The 17,361-nt window shown below is 43.7% G+C and overlaps 1 protein-coding gene across 2 annotated transcripts; it reads right to left on the bottom strand.

The window, feature by feature from the left end:
- Positions 1-70: 70 nt before the first annotated feature.
- On the bottom strand, positions 71-16,844 carry SAG (S-antigen visual arrestin). 2 transcript variants are annotated; one of them, XM_010390604.4, is made up of 16 exons: positions 16,645-16,842; positions 15,297-15,464; positions 14,648-14,708; positions 14,518-14,562; positions 14,055-14,248; positions 13,273-13,332; positions 12,115-12,182; positions 11,794-11,929; positions 11,403-11,487; positions 10,118-10,190; positions 8,949-9,086; positions 8,571-8,648; positions 7,670-7,693; positions 7,193-7,257; positions 1,853-1,862; positions 71-1,208 (listed from the first exon to the last, which is right to left on the bottom strand). In XM_010390604.4, the coding sequence occupies exons 2-16, from the start codon at positions 15,393-15,395 to the stop codon at positions 1,115-1,117; spliced, it is 1,230 nt and encodes a 409-aa protein (XP_010388906.1). In that variant the 5' UTR covers positions 15,396-15,464; positions 16,645-16,842; the 3' UTR covers positions 71-1,114. The 2 variants fall into 2 exon arrangements, with proteins under 2 accessions (XP_010388906.1, XP_019136186.1); XM_019280641.3 differs by lacking the exons at positions 71-1,208; positions 1,853-1,862 and adding an exon at positions 2,833-2,930 and having other exon boundaries at positions 16,645-16,844.
- Positions 16,845-17,361: the final 517 nt, after the last annotated feature.

Below are 17,361 nucleotides of genomic sequence, written 5' to 3'. Positions count from 1 at the left end.
CCTGCATTCAGACTTTCCAGGAGAATTTAAACCAGGGACACTGAAAAGCAGATTTAAAGCAAAAATGAGAAAAAGAAAACACCCATTGTTTTACATGCAAAATGTAATTAGCTGATGCAACTTACTTCAGCAAAAACCTAAGTGAAATTTAGGAAAAGATCTTACATTTACATGGATAATGAGAATATCCAGATCAACAAGAGAAAACAGTTTCCAGAATGCAATCTCACTTTTTAGAGCATAAACCAACTGCTGGCAGATGGATGTTGGGAAAGGCTCCTCAGCTTATGGCTGTGCCATAATTTCCTCCTTAGTTTTCCTGCACCCTCTTTTGAAGTAGTTGCCTACAGGAAACTAGAATAAATACAAGCTCTGTCTGGACTTGTATTTCTGTTTGGGGTTGTATATAGGGAGCTTTAAGCAATTTATGGACAGTGCACATTTATCTCATCTTTAATACCGTGGTTGTTAAGCATATTGCTAGAAAGCTAATACTGTGTATCAGCATTGTCTCTGCTAGGGGAGACAACTTGTGAGACGTTTACTGGTACAGAAAGTGGATGTAAAAACCACATGGGCAAAGTGCAAGCACTGAAAAAATTCACTGGCTGAATTTGGTAAAGCATCAACACAAAAGCAACCAGAAGGAAATAAAATCAGTTTTGTACAGTCTGCTGAGAAACTTTGATGAATCACCCACAGCTGCAAGCCAGCCTTCCAGGCTAGGATTTGGTGCACTGGCACTTCAAAGTCACAAACTCTGACACTGAATAAGTCCAGGCAGGCTGCATAAACCCTCATTTAAGCTCTCACCAGTGCTGAAAGCAACCAACCTTTTTATTAGGCAGCCCTGAAAGCAGAAGTCATGACATGGCAGCTGTCCCATCTTCCTCTGGTAGCTTGAGTAAGCACCAGGTGCTGTGTTTGCCACATTCCTCCAGAGGTGACTCTTGTAATAAGCAATAGAGATTCCTGATGTCATGTCCACTGACTCAGGGCTAATCCCTGGAAGACCATGCATGAACTGAGAACATGCAGATTTACTAGAAACTTAGGTCCTACATTTCTAATTGAAGCCAGACAACACAGCTCCTCTGTCAGCCTGTTCTTTTAATCACTCATCAGTTGAGGGTGAATTCTTGTCCTCTTCATCAGGTGTATTTTTTAGCTGCTGACGAGCAAACTCCTCGAATACCAGCTCTGCTTCACTGCAATGGAAGAAACACAGGTCTTTCAAAATTATGTTACCCTATTTTTACACCAGTAGACTAGAGGCAACACAAAAGAGGAAGGAGAGAAGCCCAGAGCAGGCTGGTAGTGTTTCCTTTGTTTCCAAAGGGATTGGGACCACATTCCCACAGGCACCATGTTCACTGGTGCTATTCTAGCTAAAATGAGAAGTTGATTGAGCAAGTCAAGGCACAAACGGAGGATATTTTCATCTGTACTGAACCATGTCCATTCCAAATACATATTTATCAGCTAGCTGAACAGCCTAGAGCCTGCAAGGGGCTTTGTGTGAGAATAAAATGTGAAACCTTTCATCCTTATTCCTTCTATACTAAAAGAGAGGCACATCAAACCTATTAAGTTCCTTAAACTCAGAGCTACAGGGCATCAGCTCTACACAAACACACCCCTCCTGGGTGTGTTTGCACTGTTAGGCAAAACAATCTCTTAATCTATCTTCACATGGTCAGTGACTGCTATTTAACTCAGAGCAGCCACTTGTCAGACCACAGTAATTTTCTCACTTTGGATTTTGAGCTGGGGATTTTTGGACAATTTTGAGGAGTTTTTAAGAGTCAATGCACAAGTATAGCTAGAATGTGAAATACTAAAAGAAACTTACCCATCCTTCCCTGCAGTTGTGAGCATGCAGCAAAGGAGGAAAAAAGACACACCGGGCAGTTAGAAGAGCAGATGCTAAAACATTTGCAAAATATTTAATGCAAAAATGTACAGACTGACAAGTCAGAGCAGTGACAAGAAGCAGGATCTGCAGCAGTATAAGCAGAATTCCAGAAAGTCTCAAAATGGGTATACATACACCTGAGGAGGCAAAACTTTATGTCCCAAACGGAAAAGCATTCCAGCAATGCTGCCCAAGCCATCTGAAGGGCTGAGGAGCAAAGACAGGTTTTCCCATCTACGCTTGCTGGTGGTCACAGCTGTGGGAGACCTCTGTGCACACAGCTGGACTCTGAGCTGACAGTGCTTGCATGACATGATGTCAGCTTTAATTGCTCTATTGCTGTGATTGAAGAAGTCAGCTGATGAGAAGACAATGTTCTTGTTCAACAAACATGAGAGTATTAAAATTAAAGGTCAAAGTACAGAGACAGCTCAGGGGTCTCTCATCAGATGGGTTAAGCCCTTTGGGGCAACACTCCTGATTTCATCTTGTCCTAAAAATGGTCTCAAGACCTTTGGCATTTGTGTTTCCTGAGTGGGATCTTTGCTAACCACACTACAACAAATCCTGCTTGCTAGCAGGATTCCTTGGAAGTTGTTTAAGCACAGCCTAAAATAAGCAGAACAGACTTTATTTGCAGGGATTTTATTGTTCTCACATATTTTAGCAAGGCACAGTCACTTCACTGGCTTACTTCCCATGGCTTTGGAGTAGGGAGCAAAGCACCCTCGTTCTACAGAAGTCAGCAGGAATCTGGGGCACTTCAGTGACTGGATAACTCACTACCTGGAGAATTCCCATCCACAACACATACTGCAATCAAGGGCAACCAAGTCGTGACAAGCACTGCTGGAAAAGTCAGCATTAAAAGTGTGCCAAAGGCAGCCACTCCAGCCAAAATGCCTCAAAGGATGGGTTGTGTAAAGACACTCCTGATGGCATCTCTCCAGACCAGGATGGTTTCAAATACTCACAGAAGCCAAGATGAAGTCTGGAAAGTCTCAGGGCATGTGTGCTTGATTGAAATGGATTTAAAATGAAACATTTAGAACTTCTAAAATTTCCAACATATAAAGCATCATTCTCATTCAATTTTTCCTCCAATTTTTATTCTTTAGTCTGCTCTCTTTCGCCACTTGGAGGTACTTTCATTAGTATGGGAACAGTGATAGCAGTGACGTGGGTGAAGCTGAGCAAGAGCCCCACCAGCGATTTGAAACTAATTTTACAGAATGGAGTGCAGGGGGAAATAGGTATTGTTTCAATTGGGCATATGTTTTACTGTCAGATAAATGATTACTGAGTCAATACATAGATAGTGTGGCAGCAGAGTAGTGCTTGTAATATACCTCAGATGGAAGATTACATTTGGAGATGCACCACTTCACCTTCAGGCTGCAACACTATCTCCAACATGCTGCACCATAGCAGGGAGTTTGGTCCACTCCAGAGTTCTCTGGCTGTCCTGTGGCTTATTTAATATTAGAATATTGAAAAATTCTCAGAAAATGGGTAGCCTTTTGCTGCTTCTAATTAGCATTCCAGCAATTGTTTTGAGGGTTGGGATGGGAGGGGGATCCATGAGGGTCCAAATTACCATCGTCCTCTCAGCAGAGGGTTTTCTGGAAGCTTTTATTATGCAGCCACAGAAATTATTCCATATAATTAAAGTCATAGCATGTGGTAATTTTCATTATAAACTTGCTTTTAACCTCTCTTAACTTGATTGGGGAGAAAAGAAAAAGAGAATAGGTTTTGTTATTTTCCAAGACATTCAATGCTTTAAAATTTCCTAATTTCTGAAAGTCACAACACCAAAACAGGGAAAGTATTGCTTTACTGTTAGAGGGACAAAGCACTCCTGGGTTTCTTGAAAACAGCCCTTTTGTGCAAGTTTAACTAGGGAGGAGATAAATGGTCATTTGTTGAACAACAGCCAAAACAAAGGCCAGTAACCAAGACATAGGCCCACAAAATGTAAAACATCAGGAGATTGGCAGGAAAACCCCAGACCAAAGAACTCATGCTGAGACCACAGCCTTGAGGAAAACCCAGCAGGAATTTCTGGGTTAACTGCTGATCAGGAAAGGTCTTGGAAGCATGAAGAGGTACAGCCCAGTTTGAATCTACCTTTAAAAGAAACAGATCCCTACACATTTTTTGTCAACAGGCGGAACAGAGAGACTGCCAATGTGACAGGAGCTGCTTTGCCTAAAAATAACCACATGTGAACCACATGGGTCCAAAAACAGTCACAAAACCAGCACACATGAAACATGCAAATCCTGGCCTAGCAGAAGACCAAGAGAAGGAAGCAATAAATAAACACAGGGAAGGAAAGGTAGCAAGCTGTTTCTTTTCTGTCTCCTCCAGGCACAGGGAAGAAAGATCAAGCAATCTGCAATAGCCATGCACTGTGACAGACCTGCTGTTTACTGAGTGATGAATGCTTCAGAGCTTGCTCACAGACAACTGGAGAGGGCAAAGCCATCTGCTGTGAAACAGAGCACACAGCACTTGCTCACGCTTGCCCTGGTTTGGCCCTGAAAAAATTACATCACGTTCTTGGGAAGCTTATGTTTCTGAGGTTCTCTGTACTCAAGTCAGCCCTGCATGATTAAATGCATTGATGCTACATGTTTTACTTCTGCCATAAATCACCTTGGCTAGAGAAAAGGATATTCACCCACTGCAAAATAAATCATAATATGTGGCTTTTTTTAATCCCACTCCAGCTTTAACTCCATAAAATGGTTGCTCTGACTTCTTTCTGTTCTTCCAGCTATGCCTTAGGACAGTCAAGTGAGCAGGAAGGTGCAATAGGCAAACTGATCACTACTGACTCGTCAGTAAAAACAAAAGAGAATGGAAAAAGAAGACATGGAGTGATCTCAAAACTGCCTGTGCATGCACCTCTGCGTGCACCCACTGCAGAGGCTGCTGAACAAGCCAACAAAGAAAAATTACATCTTCTGGTACCTTTGAGAGTCTAAACACTGTTTGTTGAAACTCCATCTCTGCAATTAAGTCTTGATTTGCTTGATTCCAAATTAGATGGTATTTCACTAATGAAACACATTATGTTTCTCAGAGTTCATGAGCTAAACTGGTAGAATAAAAAATTTAAAAGCCTGAACTCACAACTGGGAAAAGTGATGAAGCACAGTGCATGGAAAACTACCAGCCAATAAAGCTGAAAAGTTTTTCAGTTTACCAGCTTCATATGGGAGACTGTTTTATTCCCTGTAATGAGCTCAGACACCACATTCCAGCACAGTTTTCAAGTCAGCTATTCAGGCTTCAGAGGAATTTTCTGTTGTGTTAGGGTATCTTTTTTTAAGAGAAAGCATTTATTTCCTGAGTTGACCATTTGCAGGGCTTTCCCATGGGAGAGCTCCTGAAACTACCTGCATTTTTTTCAGTTTATAAGAAACCTGGTATTCCCATCTGTACAAAATGCATGGACCATAGCTGACACTTCTGACAGCAAGCTCCTAGAAGACTTTGATGTAGCAAACAACATATGGGTGGTGCCTCTTGTAAGAGGATGTGCTGGGGAAAGCAATCTGAGAAATATTGCAGCTCTCCATTTCCCTTCTGCCCACATCCTTTTGAGTGTACTGTATAAAGGAGTACATCAGCCCTCCTTTGAAATGATCTTAGAAGGGAGAAGTGTCTGACTTCCATTTTTCCTCATATTACAAATGCTTCTGCCAGAAGTATAAAGTAATAAAAAGGGAGTTGTAGCATTTTTAACACCAAAAAAGTAATGTAAAAAAAAATTCCCACCACTAAAAATGTAAAATTCTTTATAGCTGCCTAAACCTTTGGATGAGCCTTGTTAGAAGTTTTCAAGCTTTCCTTGGTGTCCATGAAAGCTCCTGAGCTGCCCAGAGGCACTAGATGGCTCTCACCAGTCACACTGCTGGGATCACCAGTGCCATCCCAGCCCCCCACCACTTCTATGCCAAGAGAATGTGCTGGCACTGCTCACAGCACGGGCTTTCCCAAGGAAAATGAGTTTCCTGTAGTGCAGCTGTTACAGGAGAGATAAAACCGACCTTTGTCCACTCCAGCACATCCATAATTAGCAAAGCCTGATTCCCGACCAGAGCAGCTGAAGGTGGAGTAGATCACCAGCTCTCATCACTCACACTTGATTCCTCCAACAATTTCACACAGTAAGGACTCAAGTCACCCCTTTCTAATGCTTCCAGTATAGACCAAAGCATCTATCTCAGGGTAAGTCTTCTCACAGGTTCCACCATCACTTTCAAGTTTCATGTTCTTAGAAATAGCAGCTTTAGATCAGTTCGGGCACAAAGAGAAAAAGAAAGAAAGAAAAAGCCACACAAAAGCAGCCATGGCTTTTGTTTGGAGCCCATGAAACTCTGTCCCAGTATAGAGCGTAGGACAAGATGGCTCATCTGTAACAGACCCAGCATGAAAGGGCTGGTGTGTCTGGTGGTCAAGAGCAGCTTCAGATGCTGTTCAGGAGCTTCTGATTGAGTGTGAGCACCTTGCCATCTGTGGTGCTCACCACCGGCAAACAGAGCCAGTCAGGGCCTGGGGAAGTGGGAGGATGCTCCTGACAGCCTGTGGTTTTGGCATCTGATCCCAAGCCTCAAGATGCCTGGGGAAGGCTTGCTCCTTACACTGTTACAGAGTTCCCCCACTTCCACGTAGAGACCTGACATTGAAGAGATGCTCATCTTGGATAACCACTGAACAAGAAGGCCACATCACAGACACCATGGCAAATGCCACATCAAGGTAACAGGGACTCAAGAATCATCAATAGTTTTATCACCTCTTCACCTTGCTTAAAACTATTTGACTTTGTACAATGGTCATGTGTGTTAGGTGTTTTCTGTGTCAGATTTTTTTTTTTGCTTATACTGCAGTCTGGCTGGGAATTGCTGACAGCTTCATGTAGGATATTTTGCACTGCAGTCATGACATTTAACTGTGCAGATCTTCCTCAAACCCCTGTTCTTTGAGCTGTGATTCCATACGTTAAAGATGAAAGGGAACATGACTCATTTCCATTTTCTCCCATCTTAGCATCCCTGCTCTCTGTTATTTCATGCCTGGAGGTTGATACATACATAGATACATACACACACATCTATATACACACAAGCACACAGAGCAGCTCCATACTGGAGCCTTGTATGCTCTGAAGGCTTCCTGTAGCACAAATCCCTCTCAGCCTTACAACGGTGAGATCTCACCAGAGCCTCTAATGAACAAAGGCAAAAACCAGGTGTAACTGACCTGCTGGGTTCTTCTCCTCAGGTTTGCGGTGCATGAGACGAAATGGCAGCTCTGTGCCCACTTCACTTTAGGGAGAAGAAAGAATGCTTCAGATCCACAGCTCCACACACATGCCTGGTTCAGCCTCCCTCCTCCTCAGGCCAGCCTGAGCCCTCAACTCCAGCTTCACCCATTCTTTCATAGTTTTGTAATCATAATTTTCCCCTCAAAAAAAGTTAAGCTCCAATTTTTCCACAAATATCCCAGGCATATCCACTTTCATAGACTGGGTTTCTTGTGTGCTGAAGATACTTGCATGTACATAAAATCAAAAGATATTTTTGTAATTGCTTCATTTTCACAGCTGAACCACAAACTTCTTGCTTCTAACAGCTTAAGGGATAGTTACTTTTTTTAGGGAGATGGGAATAAGAAAGAGCATAAAAAGATGAACTAACAACTAGGACTGCATGGTCTGCAGAGGAAGATGACATTTACCTGGAAGTGAGGTCTCCCAGCATGCTAGAAAAGAAAACAAGGAAAAAAACAAAGCATATTTAATGCCTTTCCATTCTGGTGCTCCAGCAAATGCTGTTTTATTGGTGGACTACTGAAATCTCTTTTCTCATATACTGTTCTATACTTGTCACAAATTCAACTGACTTTGTTTTTAAAAAAGATAGTCTTACTTTTTCATGTCATTCCTATGGAGAAGGAGTCTAAGTTTTTGAACTCCTGACCAAGTGCTGGGCATGGCTCCTTTTCCAAGAGCCAGAAGGCAAGTGGATGACCACAGAAGGCAGCAGGCATTTTATCATGCTTTTTGCAAATCTTTGATGCATTTTTATGGACAGATGAATGAAATACAAGTGTGAACAGTGACTAGAATCAACTGAGAGTCACTATCCTTGTCCTTTTTTGCACTGTATCCTGGAACTAACTCATGTTGATAACATCAGCTTTATCCAGAAAGCTGGCTGAGTACAGAACCTGAGCTACTGTATTTATGACTCTCAGGCAGATATTTTCACCTATTGCTCTGGGAGAACAGCAATGCCAACATAAAAGTTCACACAAAGTTTCACCTCACTTCTCACAAAATAGGTTATGGCTTTGAAACAAAAGATTGCAATGCAAACCAGAGGTTCCTACTTCAACCATAAAGTTATACGGTATCTAAGGAGAGGAATACAAACCCTTTGGCTCAGGACAAGTTCTGTGGATAGGCCAAGATTGTTTTCCAGGCAATTTATGCTTTAGAGGGAGCCTTATGTCCTATAACATGTGCCCTTTGTCTTGGGGGCGGACTGTTCTGCTCTCTCCTCACCCATCAATGACATAAACACACTCCCCCTCCCTTAACTCCAGGCAGATGTAGCAAAAAGTGTGTTACACTTACCCTGGAACAGTGAGCTTCACTTTGACCTTGTAGGAAACCAGAATCCCCATCACTGCCTTGTCTATTCCATCCTTAATGCTGCCAGAGAAAACAGAGAGCAGCGTGAGGTGGCAGAGCAACATAGCAACAACACATGCCTGGAGCAAGAACTAGGGGAACATCCTGGAAGTGGGAGGGCAGGCAAGCCTCAGGTACAGCCAACACCTCTCCAGATCTGTGATCGCTGTTCACCCGGAATGAACACGATGGCAGAAGCACTCCTGCTACACGTACCCATCTGGGCACACCTTTACAAAGTCTTGAGGGAAGTGTCTGCTCCATCCTCCCCTCTTCTCTGTAACTCTCCCACTACCTGGGACCATTTAAAATTCCACTCACATAGTACTAGAAGCCAAGTTGGTGTCCTCATCCTTCAGTTTTCCATCCAGAGCTATTTCCCTTGTCTCCCGGTTATTTGCAAGCAAGGGCAAAAGTGTCAGTGTCTTGGTCAGGCTGCTGTTGGGCTGCACCTTCTCCCTGAAAATAAGAAGGGAAGTGATACACAGTGATTTGTTATACACCCTGCTAGGAGAATTTCAAAACAGATTACAAAGCTGCCCAAAAGGAGAGGAATTTATCTGTCCAAATCCAGTTGTCAACAATGCAGATGTCCACCTCTAATCTAATCAGCAAAATTCCCTTTATAATCAGCAGAGAAAAACAAGCACTTACAGAAAATGCTTGATTTCACATTAAGGCAGAAAAGTAGGTCAAAACCATAGAATAATAGAATAGTTTAGGTTGGAAAAGCCATTTAGGATTATCAAGTCCAACCATTAACCCAGCACTGCCAAGGCCACCAGTGAACCATGTCCCCAAGTGCCACGTCTATTTTTCCTAATATCCAACCTACACCTCTCCTCAGCTGCAACTTGAGGTTACTTCCTCTGTGCTGCAGACCTCTGAATTTGGACAGAATAAATCCTAGTTGAGAATACCAATACTGAATGGAAAACATGTCCCTAAGCTACAGAGCAGAACACCAGACAAAGTACCTGGGTGTGCCCAACCCTCCTCACAGAGTGAGGTTCAGAGCTGCACTGCCAGTGCAGTGAAAAAAAGCAAGTGGTTCTCCATAACATCTACAGGCTCAAGGTTTCCGTGGGCTTTCTCAGGCCAGAAGAAACCACATGAAATGCTGTTGCTCAAGCAAGAGGGTCCATGACTTCCACTCAAACAGCAGCACCTTTCAGAAGTGTTGCATCTCTATTTGAAGATTTCCAGCAACGGGGAACCTTCCGCCGCTGCCACTAAGCTTGTCTAGCAGGTAATTACTCTTCAAACCTCTTCTGCAACATCCCTGTTCCCTGAAAAAACATGAGGATCTCTGCTGCTCTGTGAAAAGGGGACCAGCTGCATCCAGAGAGTATGAGTGGTGTGGCACACACGAGGTAAGAGGAGAGAGCACTGTAACAGCAGGAGACTGTCAGACTGTAATTATGAGAACCTCCCACTACTGATGACGAGGGTAATTAAAAGGGTGTGAAGGAGCAGGAGCATTCACTCACTGTGCTTCCTCAGCAGCCACCACTTTGGTATAGAAGTCACTGGAGTACAGCACCACATTGGCCACCTGCTCCACTGAGGGAGAAAGAAGAAAGCAGACACTCAGGTGTCCACAAACAACACAGTTGCCCCCACCCCAAGTCCCAGGAGTGGGAAACATGGTGAAGACAGCAGAAAACCCCATCCATTTAGAGCCTGAAGGGACCACCAGGTCAGATAGTCTGACCTGGACAGAGACCAACAGCACACCAATGGCCAAAGTCTGTCTTCCCTGAAAGGCATCTTGCCTTGATTTGGAGACAACAGAAAGTCAATAACCCACAAGAAGATTCTCTTGGGATCTTCTCTTTCTATCACAGAGATCTCCTTCTTCCTTCTCTGTTTGGGTCTGCTTTTATCTCTGGTCCTGGTATCTCTTGTGTGCCTACAGCCCATGCATGTGGAGACAGCATCAGCACAGACTGCAGTCAAGAGCCTGTGGTAACAAATGGCTTATATTCTTATTATATAAACCCCAAGGTAATTCTGACTGAAACACTGAAGACGAGAGAATCTGGGACCAACGAGGTCTTTTTAAGCCTAACAGAGGAGTATCAGCCTAAAAATATTTGGGAATCACAGTGCATCCCAGACTGGCACTGAAACAGCTTTCTCTGGTATAGTTCTGTAGGAACCTCAGCCATTTTGTTCCCCTCCCTGCCTTCTTTTCTCTTTCCTATCCTCTGTCTTTCAGACTGTCTTCCCCAGCTCCACAGCTTGTGGGATGAAAACATGTAGTGTCACAGATAAAACACTGGCACAGCATGGAAGCTCAGCCCCTGTCCTCAGCTTCTTGAGGAGGAATGACACCACTGCTGGCAGAGCGGCTGTTTCTCACACTGCCAGAGGTTTCTGGAACACCAGACAAAGCTGTATGTGATCTAGGCACATTCACAGTTAGCAGGAGCATCACACTGACAGGGAGCCCTTCCCACTGACCTCCCAAAAATGTGGATTTTTCTCCACTTTTCCCACACCTGCATTGCCCACTGTAGGTGCCACACCCTTTCTCTTTTTCTAGGGGGGGACAATCTGGTACCTGAAATTAAGACATACAAGTAACCACAAGAATCAGGAAAAAAGGTACAGCACTTCACTTGACGAACAGCAAAGAAACAGCAACGCACAGGGGGAGGGAAAAATTCCTGATATCCCCAACTGCCTTCTTAAACTGCTACAAGCACTAAATTCTGGCTCTCTTTCAGTCCTATTGTGCTCAAAGAATCCCAAGCAACAGTAAAAACATACCCTGGACTTTGATCTTCTTCACTGTTTTCTCTGTGCAGTTGTTGATGGTGACAGTCACTGGAATGGGCTCGCCATGGTAGTATAGCTAGAAGGAATGTGATGCTCTGAAATCCAGCCAGGAGACTTCTTCCAAGCCCTAAACCCATCTTAAATTCCCCCAGATTACACCTCACAGAGCCCAGATAGGGAAAGATGACCCTTCCCAGCAATTCATGACCTCAAATGTGTTTGGTAACAGGGTTTCAGCCACCCCTAGCAGTAGCCACTGACTGAAATTACATTAGAGCCCTTGAGTGCTGGGACAAGTCAGTCTCAGCTGGGAAAGCAGCAAAATGCCCATTGGCCTGCAGATATCATGATGTCCCCAGCCCCAGGGCAAATGCCCCCTGACCTCTTTACTGAGGCAAGCTTTCAGGTGCAGTGGCTTGTTGGACATGAAGAACTGCCAGGTGGTCTCTGCACAAGGCTGCGGTCCCGGCTTCTCCGGAGCATACTGCATCTTACGGATCAGCAGACGTGCAGAGTTCCTGGGAAGTAACAGAGGACAACACGGTGACACCTGGTGCTTGGCAGAGGCAGGAGTTCTGCATTCCCATGTGCTCACACCCGAGAAGCCACTGACAATGGAGGCAAAGCTGAACAAGCACCGAGGTGCACCACTGGATCACCCATCCCCTTTAAGGCAAAGCTGAAGAGAAACACATCCTGTTACCTCCTATGAATTCTCTCTTCCACATTTTCTGTTGAGAAAGCTTTCACCTCAAAGTCCACCCCACAAGTCTGCCAGAGAGAGAGAGAGGACAGCTGTGAAATCAGGATCATCTGTAGATGTTTCAGCATCTTTCTGCACACCAGAAACTGGCAGACTCCTGCCAGCTGCAAATTCTTCTGGCCTCCCACCATTGTCACAGACACCCCTGACAACTGGTGTTGGCACATCCACCTGTTCCATGGTGCTTCTGATAAATGAGGTTTAATCCCAGCCTCTGAAAGAGGATGTCCCTGCTCCTGAAAGGCTTCCAGTGAGAGCAGTGCTGGAAAGGTCACATCGTAAGACTGACCAGTGTGCAGTGCTCTCTGGCCCCCCCTGGGTTTCTGAACTGAATTTCTGAGTTGGCTTTGTAATGCCAATACCAGCATCTAAGGAGTGGAAGTGATCAGGCCAAGCTAACCTTTGCTTTCACAGGTTTATAGCATTGTGGGACACCTGTGCGAGTCCAGGTAACTCTCTACAGAGACATTTTTGATAGAATATCATTCCCTGGCATAAAACACAGCTTATCCTTTTTGCACTATATTATACAACCCTCATTCCACTTTGCCTGGCTGACTGCCTAGTTCTGCTGTCCAGACAAGCATCCAGTAAAGTATAAAAGGAATCTTTTTAACAGTATCAGAAACCTTGCAGAACATATCATTATTTAGTGACTTTTACTCCAGGGTTGTTCTGTTTACACATATGTACAAGCCAGCTCTTCTCTGCATTTAATTCAGGGCAGGTCTTAACACATGTTATTTATAGCAATCTGTGAGATTTTAGGCACTCAGTCTCCTTTTCTTTCATACAGCCTCACAGCCACAATCATTTTATGTGCAGCCAACCCACAAATCATGTGGTAGTCTTAAGGAAGCTACAGCACTGCAGATTTTGTAGTCTTGCTGCTATTGGTCTGGATTCCCTTTCTTATTTTGAGGATTTCAACTCCAATTCTGTGACACCCACTTTTAGCCCTTAGCTCTTGACATTTGTGGTACAGCACAGTAAAATCAGTATCACCTTCTCCTACTCCCAAGCTAGACAAATTGACATGATTTTTTTCCATCTGACTTTCCTTAACCATGATAAGCGTAAGTGTCCCACTGGTCTCACCTTATCAACATCACGAGGTGCAGGCTGCAGACAGACCGAGCAAGGCAGGTAATCGGGGAACTGCGTGAGGAAGAAGAGGAAATGCACCAAAGCAATAGTACACAGACGTTCTAGGTAACATACTGCTCACAAAAGCACTCCTGAAGACAAGGGGTCACTCCTTGTAATGCAGTAACCCTTTGGAATTCTGGATAGTACACTTGCCTTGTATGAACAAATCCCTCTCTGCCAAAAATACTTTAAAAGTCAAGAAAGAAAAAAAGAAAAAAGTCCACGCACTACATGAATCTTCCTCAGGAACACTAAGGCAGACGTGACTGACAGTACTGGAAGGATTTCCTGTTAGAATTTGGCAGTCAGCTGTCATTTGCTGACAACATCTGGTAAAGAGCTTTTCATCTCCTTATTTGATCCACAAAGTTTTTAAAGAAAAAGGATCTAGCACTGGGGCAATGGTATAAAGTATTCCAGCCCCTCAGGAATGGGAAGGCAAGGATATATAGGGCTGTTGCTAGCATAAAGCCATTGCAAATTCCCTTGCCTTTTTAAGGAAAACAATTTTCACAGTGCTGTGACCACTGCACAGTTAGGATGCTCTTGCACTTTGCCTCTCGGGATTGCAAGAAGGAAAAAAACTATTGGTAACACCACCTGTCACTCAAAATTGGAACTTGCAGAACATGAACTCACTATTAATTCCCATCTTCAGTCCATCACCAGGCCTCAACAGCCTGGTGAGTACAGACAAGAATAGAATCAGAGGCTCTTTCTGAGATACTTACTGTAAAGAAAAAGGGATAAGCATTTTTCCCCAGCTTCTTCAGCAGAGATTCCTGCAAGAGGGTGAGAGACTCTGGCTTGTCAGCAGGCGGGTACACCTGGACCCTGGAGAAGAACAGGTCCCGGCGGAAGGTGAGGCCAATCACATCAATGTCTTCCTGGCCATAGCGGAACGCGCAGGTGAGCGACACGAACACTGAGAAGAAGCACAGGACAGGTGACACATGTGGCAGGATAACAGTGAAACATCTCCTGCCTCAGGGAGACATGGAAACTCATTTCAACACTTGAATAACCCAGTGAGTATTCATCCCATGTGTAACAACAAGCATTGCATTGATAAGAAGCCCATTCACTGGGGGAGAGTTACATTTGTACCCTTAAAAGAATAAAAAGGTTCTACCTCAGCATCTCACTCAGAAAGACAAACAATTTCTGAGAAATACATTGCATAAAACCTCAAACCTTTTTTCCCCTTGATAATAGCAGGATCCACCAACACAACACCATCTGAAAGAAAGGAAAAAAATCAAGATTAACAGAGGATAAGCAGGGTTGAGAGCAGGAAGAGCAGCACATAACCTTGTGGACTTACCTACAGGCTCCACACTCCCTATGTTGTCAATGAAGTCCCGCTTTCCCAGGTAGATGGTCAGCTGTGGGGAGAGGATGACCACAGCTGAACTATAAAATGCTTGTGGTTGTTGAGGGAAGGGGGACACGCACATCAGGGAGCTATAAATCTTGCAGAGATCAGAACAATTCCATTTTAAATGGATTTTTTTTTTCCCACCAAACATGCAACCCACCCCCACCAGACTCAACAGGATTATTCACGTGCTTCAGGACATCAGAACTGAAGACCTGATCTAGACCAACTCCCAAAGGTACAGCAAAAATACTTGTGCATGGGACAAAGAAGTGTAGATTTTAAGATTTTTGGTGCCATCAGGTTGGAAAGACAATGAATCAGCTTTGTTTTAAACATTTACCAGCAGAAGTACAACCCAGGAGGAGAGTGAGGTGAGCTGCCTTCCTCTTGTATTATAACACATGAAAAGTTTGCCCTAAAAACTGTTTACCATCATCTGTTTACATCATCTCCTCAAACTTAGTGCTAAATATGGCTCACACTCCTTTGTCAGACAAAAAAAAAAGGGGACAGGAAAGAGCTTTCTAGTAAGTCTCCAGTCTGACTATAGGTAAAACTCAAACCTAAATAAGCCCACTATTACCATACTCACAGCTTTGTCACGGGTGCTTTTTCTGAAGATAACTTGTTTTTGAGGAGAATCAGCATTCTTCCCACCCATCCCAGTCTTTTGAGAGTCAGGGCAGCTCATGGTCAAAGACAGGGATGCAACTGTGGGTGAATGAAGCTCTTCTGTCCCAAAATGTCCTGTCCCAGATGCCTGGGAAAAACAGGTGGATGAGATTAAAGCAGTGGGTAAAGCACTGTACTCCTGTGATGTTTCAGAACCCCTCACACATCCAAATGGTGTCTCTGTTTAAAATCTACTCAGGTGGTTTGTGTTGATAAGGAGTCAGACCAACCCCCAAATGAGACCTCATCTGTCCTGCTGCATTTTCCTCAACCAGAACCCAAAGCAACCCATTATGGGCAGAATAGCACTGAGCTCAAACCAGAATGGACCTTAAAGATAGAAGAGTCCAGCCACCTGCCCAGAAAGGCAACAATTATACTTAGAGGTAGGAAACAGCTTGCATCTGAGTGGTAAAAAACAGATGGAATACAAAATCTTCAGGAGGAAAAAAATAATGAGGGAGAGAAAAGGGGGGGGGAGGGGAAGAGAATGGGGGAAAAAGAAGAGAAGCAGTGGAAAAAAGAAAAGGAAGGAAGAAGAGAAAGGAGAGACCACAAGGGCACAAGAGATACCCAGACAGAGAAGTCCAGAAAACCTATGTCGTACAAAGCAGAGAGACCAGCTTTTCATTTTGTTGTGAGTCATAAAATAGCATCCAGGTAATCATCAGACAGCAAACTTAAAATAAGGTGAAGCATTTCCCCAGTTAACAGAAGACTCAAGGTGGCTCTGGAAATCATCAATATGAATTGAATCACAGGATTAGACACATTCACAGGGAAAAGGCCTTTGGCAGCTGCTGGACAATGATCCAGGAGCAACCCTAAGCCAGTAAGATTCTGAAGCAGAGGAGCAGCACCAGGAAAGGATGAGGCCACATGTACCCCGTCCTTACACTCCTCACCATCAGAGCTGTGTGAATGAGAGCACTGTGTTAGACAGACCCCAGCTCTGATGGAGTATGACTGTCCTTGCAGATTGCTCCCGTTCTATTTCCCTGCTTACTTTCCCATTTTAAAACTGCTTCAAGAGTAAAACAGTTTCTAGGGCCTATTTGCAGACAACAAACCATAGAAAAAGGAAACACTTGGCTTCTTGGAGAGCTGAAAAAAAAGGTAATGCAGACATTAGAAATAGACCATACACATGTAAGCATTCTATTTTTATGAAGTAGGTTTTTCAAGCCCAGACCAGTATTTGTTGCTGACTAGACACACTACTCATGCTGTAGACTCAAAGAAACACACCAGCAAATAACATTAAATACCTTGCTGTGTTCCAAATGGCACAGGAGCTTCCACAGACAGCACAGGGAACTTCTAAATTATTGAAGAAAGATGAATTTTCCAACGCAGCTGTGTCCTATGCTTCTTTGCATCTACCAGAGGGAATCACTGCCCTCTTCACAAACAAGGAAGACAATTTGTAGGGGATTTGAAAGCTCTTCTCTAGTTGCGTCCATCCAGGATTTCAAGAATTAATCCTTCTCCAAGAGCAAATATTGTACCTGGGCTAAGATTCAACTGGGAAGTGGTTAAGTCAGCAACATTAAGCATTAGCTAAGGACACTCAGGTAGTCAGCAAAGAGGTCTACAATGTCCTACTCACGTCTTGCAAAGACTACAGACTTACGTAGCATAGGACAGCTACTAAAAGCAGCTTTATTTATTCTAAAGCTGTATCTCCTCCTTCCTAGGGCTGCAAGACATCCAGCCTGGTAAGAAACTGAACAGACAAGAGCCATTTCTGAAGTATATAAAACAGTAAAATGCCATTTTGATGAACTGTCAAACATTGAGAACAATGCATTATTCTCATGATCACTAAGCAATTTATCTATTAATTCACCAGCATCCAACTGACATGCTGATGCAAAACAATACACTGCTGGCTTGTACAATCCCCTCCTCAATTTACTTACAAAAGCACAACATCCAGGATTAAAGAAATACAGATTTTTCAATTAACTTGAGCTTTTCTGTTC

The sequence above is a fragment of the Corvus cornix genome, chromosome 9 (genome assembly GCF_000738735.6).
Source record: "Corvus cornix cornix isolate S_Up_H32 chromosome 9, ASM73873v5, whole genome shotgun sequence".
NCBI lineage: Eukaryota > Metazoa > Chordata > Aves > Passeriformes > Corvidae > Corvus > Corvus cornix.
Note: the sequence above shows the minus strand (reverse complement) of the source record. Positions and strands in the feature narration are given on the sequence as shown.